This window comes from Ostrea edulis, chromosome 2 (assembly GCF_947568905.1).
Source record: "Ostrea edulis chromosome 2, xbOstEdul1.1, whole genome shotgun sequence".
Taxonomy (NCBI): domain Eukaryota; kingdom Metazoa; phylum Mollusca; class Bivalvia; order Ostreida; family Ostreidae; genus Ostrea; species Ostrea edulis.
Genome location: NC_079165.1, coordinates 95,613,095 through 95,625,051, shown reverse-complemented (window position 1 = coordinate 95,625,051; position 11,957 = coordinate 95,613,095). Strand labels below are relative to the sequence as shown.

The 11,957-nt window shown below is 35.1% G+C and overlaps 1 protein-coding gene across 1 annotated transcript; it reads left to right on the top strand.

Annotated features, from left to right (window-relative positions):
- Nucleotides 1-40: 40 nt before the first annotated feature.
- On the top strand, nucleotides 41-4,736 carry LOC125681665 (complement C1q-like protein 4). The gene is made up of 4 exons (XM_048921838.2): nucleotides 41-292; nucleotides 1,931-2,148; nucleotides 3,999-4,145; nucleotides 4,418-4,736. The coding sequence occupies exons 1-4, from the start codon at nucleotides 64-66 to the stop codon at nucleotides 4,691-4,693; spliced, it is 870 nt and encodes a 289-aa protein (XP_048777795.1). The 5' UTR covers nucleotides 41-63; the 3' UTR covers nucleotides 4,694-4,736.
- The last annotated feature ends 7,221 nt before the right edge of the window (nucleotides 4,737-11,957 follow it).

Here is an 11,957-nt window from a genome sequence, read left to right as displayed (position 1 = left end):
TCAACACCTGCAAATTTTCGATATCTTCCACAATACACATTGCGCCAACCCCACCGATTAAAAATGTGGTTCCTTCTATTAAACATTTTTTCTCTTCTTCCTTTATCTCTTTCTGAATTCCGTTTGAATCCAAATTTGGAACTGAATGGCAGCGCGATAGCACTTGGTCCAGAGAGGGAAAAACAGGAAATCAAACCGAATACTACGGACAGACTTTGCACAAAACCGGATGCCATATATCAATCTGCCGGTCCCATTAATATTTATCTTAATGGTGGACTCATTCAACAAGGTAGGCCACTAAACAAGATATTTCAAAAGGGAATTGGTTGTATAGAAATGGCAACAAAATTTAGGAACATAATGAAATAATCGATTTGCTCGTAGTCTTCTGATAATTTTAAAATGCTTCGAAATTTATAGCTATAATCTCTAAACTCTTGGTTAATTACCGAAATCAAGTCCATGTTATAAGGGTGTAGCTAATGGGGACAGCAGGAACAAGGACCCCCCTCCCCATTTGCAGAGGTGGTTAACAGCACAAATATAATTATGCTTCTTCCCACTCAATTCTCTTTTATGTTAAAGTTGACCTTGGCTAAATGAGTAAATTAACGTTATAAAAATAATATCATGTATAGAAGATTCCTTTGAAATGCTATGAATGCAGGATTGTAGCTCAGTGGTAGAGCGTTCGCTTCGTAACCGGACCCCGCACGACGTATAGTATTTGCTCCTTCGTCAAATGCTCGACATTTAGAAGTGAGAATGATACATCACAGGTCTTTCGGATATGACATAAAAAGTCGCGGCAGGCGTTGGCACTTCCGGATTAGAAGCTCAATCCTAATTTGGTGGTTTGTTTGATTTACGTCCCTTCGGGAATTTTCACTCATAGGTGAAGTACCACCTCAGAGACGTAGCAGCGAGGGTTCTTCAACGTGTCAACAAGACACTACCGTTTTAAGATCATATCCGAAAGACCCATGACTCTCACTTCTAAATGCTGAACGTTTACCGAAGGAGCAATCACTATCTTTGTGTCTTGGGTTTGACGCGACCATGATCACGAAGCGAACGCTCCACTGCGACTGGTTGGATATCACTATCCGCACAACTGGTAAAGATAGCGAAAACAAAAACATGGGAAATGTAAATCCTATGAAATATTCAATGTATTACGGGACGTAAGGGCAATCCTATGAAATATCCAATGTATTACGGGACGTAAGGGCAATCCTATGAAATACCCAATGTATTACGGGACGTAAGGGCAATCCTAAGAAATATCCAATGTATTACGGGACGTAAGGGCAATACTATGAAATATCCAATGTATTATGGCACGTAAGGGCAATCCTATGAAATATCCAATGTATTATGGGACGTAAGGGCAATACTATGAAATATCCAATGTATTATGGCACGTAAGGGCAATCCTATGAAATATCCAATGTATTACGGGACGTAACGGACGTAAGGAAAATCCTATGAAATATCCAATGTATCACGGGATGTAAGGACTGTGCTGAATTGGCTCTGTATGAAACCTTTGTAGGTGTGCATTACGTTACAGAAAAAATGCAAGAATTTTTCTAAACGATTCCTTACACACATCCCGTGGGAGGTGGGGGAGGAACCAGAGGTCAAGTCTGAATCCTACCCCCAGAGATTGGTCAAAAATCAATTGCAAAAAAAAAAAAAAAAAAAAAAAAAAAAACAGGAAAAAAACAAAACAAATAGGGATCCGCATATGCTTGAATTTTTGTGTTTTTTTAAATTTTGATTTATTGATGCATCAAGTTTTTGGCTTTTCGTAAATATTTTAGTAGTTTAGCGCCACACCTACCCACACATGCATTGTACGCTTTACACCATGTGAAATGTATGGTGCAGTGTGTACCGGAATAAGTCAAGTTATTTTTCACAGGTAAAAGTAATTTTACAACAGACCAGAATGTATGCAGCTGTCCACGGGGACCTCCCGGTCCAAGGGGTGCCAGAGGACCTCAAGGTGTGAAGGGTGAAAGAGGGGAGCCCGGGCCTCCTGGAGGGGCAATTAATGCAACACGCACGGCAGACGATGTATTCGTGGCTTTCTCCGTGGTTTTGGAGGCAAGACCGTTTGGACCATACAGTTATTACAAGGTAGACAGAATATCGAACCACCTTGTCTAAAGAAAAATCTATCAACGTTTTCATACTGTGTGGACGGGGATGAAACCTCAGCATGTTATCATTATGGTCTGAGACAAAATCTCTACCAGTCATTTCTGTAGTCTGAGACAAAATCTCTACCAGTCATTTCTGTACTCTGAGACAAAATCTCTACCAGTCATTTCTGTACTCTGAGACAAAATCTCTACCAGTCATTTCTGTAATCTCTACCAGTCATTTCTGTACTCCGAGACAAAATCTCTACCAGTCATTTCTGTAGTCTGAGAGAAGATCTTTATAAGTCATTTCTGTAGTCTGAGAGAAGATCTTTATAAGTCATTTCTGTAGTCTGAGAGAAGATCTTTATAAGTCATTTCTGTAGTCTGAGAGATCTTTATAAGTCATTTCTGTTGTCTGAGAAAAGATCTTTAAGTCATTTCTGTAGTCTGAGAAAATCTCTACCAGTCATTTCTGTAGTCTGAGAGAAGATCTTTATAAGTCATTTCTGTAGTCTGAGAGAAGATCTTCAAGTCATTTCTGTAGTCTGAGACAAAATCTCTACCAGTCATTTCTGTACTCTGAGAGAAAATCTCTACCAGTCATTTCTGTAGTCTGAGACAAGATCTCTTCAAGTCATTTCTGTAGTCTGAGACAAGATCTCTATAAGTCATTTCTGTAGTCTGAGATAAGATAAAATCTCTATGTCATTTTTTTAGTCTGAGGTAAGATCTGTAAAATAATTTCTGTAGTTTGAAGCAATATCTCAGAATGTTCATTTCTGTAACCTCAGTATATTGTTATTGTAGCCTGTTACATCACTAATACCATACGGCTTTTGTACCAGAAAACATTTCTATGCGTGATTGAAAATAGGACCTCGTGTATAGATGTATATTTCAGTTAATGACAAAAAGAGTGTTAATGTAGAGTTGCACTAAGATATATTCATCCATCATCATTCACAATAGAGTTGCTACCTCATGATTACCCTAATTAGTGCATCAGTTCTGACTGGGATACGCTTCAAAATCGCTGAAATAAGGAAAGCATGCAGTATGTGTTAGCCAATTTACAATAAACATTATGCAGCTTTCCCAGAAATAGTTAGGTAAGCTAAATTTACTTTACTTGCACAATATAAGTATATACATGTATGTTGTCGACATCTCACTTTTTTCTGATTTACGTCCGTTTCGTGAATTTTAATTAATGTCATATAAAACCATGCCTCAATTTAAACATCGTCATTCCAAGCATTATTCCAGTTTTGATATCAATAAAGTAACTGTTCTTACCATCCACTTTTTATTTTTGATATTCAAACTGACAGGTCACGATCCACCTAAGGTGCAAGTGCATCATTTGAGTTAAAATTGAATTTTAAAAACCAAAACAAAACAGAAATAATGGATTCAGAAGGTATGTGCTGAAACGCTTAAAACTACGACAGTCCGTTGAATTATTGATGGCTTTTAAAAATTAATCTAACTGAAAACGAGACAACACTATAAATGGTCTCCTCATTTCGCTTTAATAATTCAGCAATCAATAAACAATACACAGCAATTACATAAGTCGTCAACTCCTCACCGCGGATTCCATTTCAACTTCGGTGGCAAAAAAAGGACCTTGAAGCAGATAAAGCTACTAGTTAGTAGTTTGCAATATTCAAAATCTCGGTGACTAGAGAGTTGCCCTTATCCAAGGCTAATAAAGTTTAATTGTTTTGGTGTTTCAGATATACATGTAACTATAGATCTTGTACATTTAGTTCACATTCCATTCTGAGGCAAATGAAACAAACATTGAACTCATTAGAAGATGTGGGAATTTTTTCTCAGATAGTACAGTTCGACAACGTGATCACCAACGTCGGATCGGGGTATAACGAGGATAAGGGAGTATTTACAGCACCGGTCCGAGGATACTACCAGTTCCACGTCCACGCCCACACCATAGTAAACAAGCAGGCAGAAGTCAGGGTCATGGTATTTACACTTCAGATAAATGATGATTTAAAATGATGTTAGAAGTCGAGATTTTAATTTCCAATATAAATACAAATAGAATATGATCAAATTCATGACAGGATATGACACGAAGGATTAATTGATTTTATATTGTTGAACGTCCCACTCGAGAAGGAAACCGTTTCAGTCAATTTCGAACAAAGCCATTTCCTTTGCTTATTGTTTTTAACTTTAAACCATTCTTAAAGCTTTCTGCTCGATTTTGTCTTAAACAATACATGTATTTATAGTTCAACAGCGAGAGGGTGGTCACTGTTTGGGCCGATGGTACGGTTGGAAAGGAGGAAGATAATGATGCCCCGAGGAGTCATATGAGCCCGTTCATGCAAACACCGAAACAGAAGTCCTCCCCAAAAGAAGTGCATGAAATGGGGTCTTCAAACAGCTTCATCATTAAAATGAACCAAGGCCAAAAAATTTACTGCCTTCTACCAGCAAACCAAGTATTGGCTGGTCTTGGGTTTTCTTCATTTTCTGGGCATTTGCTTAAAGTTGCAAAACATTGATTCTAAAATCTATACATTAAAATTAAAGAAATAACAAAATCAATTTAGTTGATAAATGATTCCCCTCGCAAACAGTCCTTGGATTTGTAGTACGTTAAACAGCAGTCTCATGTCAACCCCTTCACGCACAAAAGCTTCTCTGTGGTGTTCGAAAAAGTGCAGCCTCATAGCGGGTTACCACAGAGACTCCACAAACGGATTTCACAAAACCAGTTTTGCCAAAACGGCTTAAACACCATCAAATCAATACCAATTCTTCAAATTCTTTTAATTATATATTTAAATCCATTAAGAATTGAGAAAACTGCAATAAATGTTGTTTGAATGGGGACTATTTAATTGAGAGAGCAAAATATTGAACTTCAGTCTGGGCATATTTGCTAATTGTAATCTCTATTTTGTCAATTTTTGTCTTTAAAAGATGGGGACTTTCAATACTTTTTCAGCAATTCCAGCGAGTTAATTCCTCGGCTTTTGAGCAAAACCGCATAGTATGCTATAATTGCATATGTACGGATTCAATATCTACTTCATCGGTCCAGACATTACTTAATTCAATTTTTACTAAGTACGTTGAATTCGTCAATCTGAATTTTTCAAAAAATGAACTGCAGAATTTTAAAGGGGTACAAAAACTTTTAAACTTTGTAAGAATACAACCAATATTCAAAACCCATCGCCAAATCCATTATCATCAAAGTATAATCTTTGTCAATGCTGATCTGAATATAAATGCTTGAACACGTAAATCAGAATATAATCAAACATTAGTCATCAAAATTCATTGTTCTTAAGCTGTACCTCAAGACAGTTTCTACATCCTCAAGTCATTTCTATTTCATGTCAAAGTAAAACATGGAAAGACAGATTAGATGTGTCAGTACGACACAAATCCCCCCACCAAGAAGCCACGAAAAAGGATACATAGACAATAAACTACCACGACAGCAGGAACAAACCCGAAATTTCGATTCGAAAAATCGGGTCAACATATTCTCGTTTCAAATTCTTAAAGTCCATGGGTTTTCACTATGCACGTTTGTTTCCTACATGTTCTGGGATGGAGATTTTTAAACAGTGTATACATTTTCATTGTATGATCCATATAGTGGAAGCTTGGCATGAACAAATCTGCACCGACATAGACTTTCTTGGACCTAAACGATTCAAACTTTCAGTTTATAGTATAATATCCAAACCCCTAACACGTCTAATGAATTCTAGTATATAATCAATGGTATTTTCCCATCTCATTCAAAGATGGCAAAAGTTACTCCTTTTGTAAACAAAAAAGATGATAAGTCAGATTCTGGCAGCTATCGCCAAAACTCAGCTCTACCTACTACATGTATATCGAAAGTTCTAGAGAAATATATAGCGGAGGATATACGCACCTCTATTTATCAATGGAAACCTAATCTGGATTCAGAGAATTTCATTCTTGCCAACCAGGACTCACTGACGGGAGAGGTTTACTAAGTTGTTAGAACTTGTAACTAATCCCTTTGTATATTTATACAATAAGATGTGTTTAAATCACATAAATTCACTGATGAGCGATTGCATGCAATAGATAAATAAAAACAATTTAAGGAAATTTACATTTAGATTTTAGTACATGTATATCTTTTAATTTATTAGATTTTAGTACATGTATATCTTTTAATTTATTAAACCATGACATACTAATAATAATTCAAAACTGGAATGCCACCACTTTAGTCCGATCTAAATCAAATGGTTTCAATTTACAAGATCGAAGTGAAAGTTTGAAAATAGGTGCATACACATTTGAATCAGTCTATCACAGGCGTGCCGCGGGGTTCTAGTTTAGGCCCTTTATTATTTATATACCGATCTGTTGAACATTGGAATTCTTGTACGTTTGCTGATGACACGACAATGTATATTTATGAAAATAATGTTTCATAACCAGAAGCACCACTTCGACAGGACCTGCAAGATATTCAAAACAAACCCAGATGATTGTGAATATTGATAAAACAAAGTGTATGTTAATGGGAAAACAACAATTGAAATGAAAATTAAAAACTGTAAATCTTTAACTTGAACTTTCTAGCCATTCCCTTGGAAATGTAAGGTGGAGAAATTATCAGACATTCACATCGATCTTATACTGCAGTATACCTGTCATGTAGAAGCCGTTTTCAAAACTCTTATATATAAATTATTCACTCTACAATTTCTTTTGAAAATTATACCATTACAAACCACAAAATAAGGAATTTATTTCACCATCTATCCGTACCTCGCCACAATCTTACAACCTCGCATTGGGTCAAATGCTGTCTGACGTGTTTCATACCGATTGTTAAGCCGTTCTTGGCACACTGATTTGACTGCGGATAACTCCGTTTACCTGATCAGGATATGGGGCTCACGGCGGGTGTGACCGGTCAACAGGGGATGCTTACTCCTCCTAGGCACCTGATCCCACCTCTGGTGTGTCCAGGGGTCCGTGTTTGCCCAACTATTTATTTTGTATTGCTTGTAGGAGTTATGAGATTGATCACTGTTCGTTATCTTCACCTTGCATGGGTAGAATTCACAAACGAGCAGCTAGGATTATATTGAGTGAAAAATATGATGCACCTTTAATGCCTTTGACAAATTAGGTTGGTTAATTGTTTATGAATTACTTAATGATTTACAGAAAAGAATTGTATTACTCAATGCTTTTCGTGGTATATCTCCTGACGTTTTAAATTTCAAAGTTCTGAATCATACACTTTACGCTTAGAGGGGAATTCAGAACTTTGTCCTCCAAAATACATAATAAACTTATTTAAAAATTCTTCACAATATCCAGGAGTCACCTAGAATGAGTTGTCCATTAGTAAAAAAGTGCACCGCCACGGCACATGATACGCCCGTCACATATTGTTAACATGAACATATCACCATGAAGAGATAGGTATGCATGGAACCAAATGTCAACCTTCCTTTAAGAATCTTACCTACTTTATGGCCTCATGTGACATTGCTTCAAATATTGATAATGTAAGCTTAATGATTTTTAAAAGGATATAAAAACATTTTCCCAAATGGTTTCAATGAAATGATTAAAGTGCAAGATAGCCCTTTATCCAAGCAAACAACTTACAATAAATGGGAGTACTCAAAAAGGTTGATTTATTCAACATATCAAAAAATACATATATCAGTATCTGCCTTTGTCAAATCTTCAAGTATAAAAGTAAAATATGCATGGTGATGTCAATATAAATAAATATAGATTAAAAACGGTTATTTCAAATACTGGTGCATCTCCTATGGTGTAGTTATTAATTAGAAAAAAATAATACATCATATATTTCTCAACTGGTTGTGTTAGACTTGAGAAATGCACATCTGCAGCTTTGCTCATTGTATTTTAAGGAATGAAGAACAATGCACAGCGTAATAAAACATCAAACATTAGTCATTATGTTTATTCTTAGACTGTAAAACTGTCATCTTAGTGAGACATGACAATCTGCACCTTGTTGTTGAGATATAAAATAAAAATATATTTTACAATATCATATTAATTCTTAAACTTTATACCAAATTAACTTTCAAAGTAATGGCTACCAATACTTATCATTTCCATTAGTGGAACTCTTCAAATTAAAGGCGCGTAAAATCGTGCTACCGGGACAACATACATAAACATTACTTAGGCATACGTAATATAAATTATGGTATCGAATACATATTATAACGGACTGCAAACCACGACACTGATTAAAATTCTAAAGGTAAATTTAGGAATTGATTATTCTTACTAGAAAACAGACGAACTTATTAAACTATGTGAAGGAGTGCAGGTGCTAAATCTGCCAAATCTGACCCATATAAAGCATCAATCGCAAGAAGAACTGTGAAGGGAAAAACCAATATGCACATCCGACACAATAACTTTTCTTGTAATTAATGGGATTCATGTGTTATTAAAATTATTCTGTCAGATTATGAAGACATTCTATTTTATCATACAATTTGGACAGATTCATATGGCATGGAATTTGTAATCGTTCATGTACCCCCCCCCCCCCTCTCTCTCTCTCTCTCTCTCTCATTTTCCAATATTTTAGAATAAGTTATATATTTTCCAAACTGCATTTTTTTTAGACGTTTATAACACTAATTAACACAACAAATGCGTTTCAAACTGCATCTTAGCTATTTTGAAAATTACAAAATATTTATTGACTTTGGACAGAGAACATCGTTGTTTGGAATTTTCAAAATAGGTGTAGTAGAGTTTAAAAAAACAAAACATGTAACATCCTTGATAAACTAGTGTTAGAACATTTTAAAAATGCAGTTTGACCAATGGCTATTTTATTTTAAAATACACCATGTACTTTAATTTAAAAAAAAAAGGGGGGGGGGGGTTGCTATGAACGTTTCATTTATGTCCCAGTAATCTCGCACTTGCTCGCGAGACTTGTGCATTTTCTTACCAATGACGCACAAGAGTCATCAAAGCGCGATAACTCTAATGAGCTGGTAATGAGAAGTATTAGAACTGTTCTAAAATTTGACAGATCAATTAGAAAGCCGGATTCCTCTGCCCAATTCCCGAATGCAAGAGATATAGATAGCACCTCCTTGATCAGATTGCTGTAACAGAAATCTTCTAAACTCATTAATTAATCTGTAATTTGACAGAATGCAATTTTTCTGTTAGCAAAATGCCTCCTGAATTGCTTGATAATTACACCCATGGGACAAGGGAAATTTCTCTTGTTACTGACACAAAAGAAATAATTTGTTTGTTATATACTGCTGTATAGTACAGTGTATATAATGAAGAATGTGTAGTTTCTTGAATTAACATTTTTTAATATGGTTATTGCAATACTATTTCATCTGTTCAGATTTACACAAATGCCCAATCTGCAGCTTTGTTCATTGTATATCTTTTTTCTGAACAATGCCACAGCCATAACAAAACATCAAAATACTAATCATTAAAATAGGCCTTTATACATATTGCAACCATTTGTTGTCTTAGTGAGAAATGATACTCTGCATATAGGTTGCTGAGAAAAAAAATTAAAAATTATATAGTACAATGTCAAATTAATTTTGAAAATAAAGACTAACCACAACAAACAAATTCACTTTCACAAATAATTTCTGGTATATCTGCAATTAAGAGGCTAAGATCTCTCTGCCCAATTCCCTAGAGATAAAGATAACACCTGCTAGATCATGTTGATCAGAGATGCTCTACACAAAACTCATTAATTAGTCTTGTCAAAATGCCCTTTGCATGCTACTCCCATGGGACAAGTGGAATTCCTCATGTTATTGTTAGAAACAAAGGAAACATTACATAGGCTAAAAAAAAACTGTACAGTATATCATAAAAAAAATATGTGTTTTCTTGATGTAACATTTTTGAATGAGGTTTTCTACAAAACTCTTATAGAGTAGGGATTGTACCAATTATAACATACTTTTTTCAAAAAATCACTTCAACTAAATGTCACAGTGACCTTAAAGTACAGTGCGACACACCTTCTACCTAAGATGCATAAGATGACCAAGTTTCATGATTCTAGATCAAATAGTTTTCAAGTTATGAGCCGGACAGGGTTTTACCATATTTGGCCATATCTTCTTAATTAAAAGTCACAGCGACCTGGTTTTAATGTGCGACACACCTTCTACCCAAGATGTATCAACTGACAAAGTTTGATTATTCTAGGCCTTATAGTATTTAAGTTATGAGCCGGACACGAAAAAGGTAACAGACGGACGGACGGACGGACAGACAGACAGACAGACGGACAGACATGAAGGCCATAACATAATACGGCCCGTCTTAAGACGGGCGTATAAAAACAATCACAATTCCTAGCAATATAGTAAATGTAATGTTGAAAACTTTATACTTGTGTACAAAATGTAGCTCTACAAGACTATAAAACTACAATATCCATCGTTATGTATCATTCATATTGTAACATGTTCTATTTACATATTAATGTACTAGGAATGTTAAATAATTATCATAGCCCCATCCTAAAACCTGAACACCTGACCCTAGAGCCATATATTTACAATTTTGGCAGAACTCTCCTCTACGTTAAACATAACCTCCTAGATGATAAATAAATAAAAACATTTAAATATTGAATGTATTTTCACTACATGACCCGTAAAGCACCACTTCTGGGCCTGAACCTGACCCTATAAATTTCATAATTGCTAGAGGCTTTCGAGCTCAGTATAAGTATACATACAGCTGATGTCCAGGAGTAAAGAAGATATTGAGTGATTGTACTAAGTTGGAGGTTTCATCCCTACCCCTAGGGCTCTAAAAGGGAAGATACCATGAAACTAAAACTTTTTGTCCCCCTACCCCATTGTTCAACAGCAATGTTGGTGAAAATTGCATTTCTAGTCAAAAAGTTCCAATGTTAACAACCACGGAGATGTGCAACTCCAAATACCCATGATTAGCAATAGGTCACCTCAAAACAGATTTAGAAAAGTGTGCAGTTTAGAAAATTTTCAAAAGTTCGAATAAATCCACTGAAAGTAGCTCCACAGGAATGCAACTTAAACTTGATCTGTACCGCTACAACATAAACCAAAGCAAGATTCAACATCTGCAGGTATAGCGAAGAAATACTAAAAAAAAACTATGGCTTCTAGGAAATTTTCAAACTCTATGGCCAAAACTCTGTTGAAGATAAATTTTGTTTTTCACGAATTCATTCTGCAACTTATGAATACTGTGACTTATGAATATACAACTACAGAAAAATAAATACAGCTCAATACATGTACATTGATATACAACCATAATGAAATAACGTTTTGAAAATTATTAACTTTTATGAAAGATTTTCAAAGTCAAAGGGCCATAACTACAGAACGGACTGTCAGTAAAACTTCAATCCTGTAAGGGCAAAAAAAATTAATTTTTAGTTTCTCAGACCAAATTTGTCAAGAATGAGAGAGGCAGATTTTTCCCCTTCTTTTGGCTGTAGCACAAGTTGCCTTTCTTTTTCACATGAACATTTATGTACAATTTCCAAATAAAAAATTTGTTTAGTTATTTTAAATAATTCTCTGTAAAGAATAAACAATGTTTTAAACACTTGTTTATAAAAGATGATGTATAAAATAACCATTTAACCTAACTGTACTTTTGTTTTCATAATACACAAATACATTTCAGAATCTATTAAGGTGGTACTCTACATCGTCATAATGGCTGAATTCTTTTCAAAACATGGAT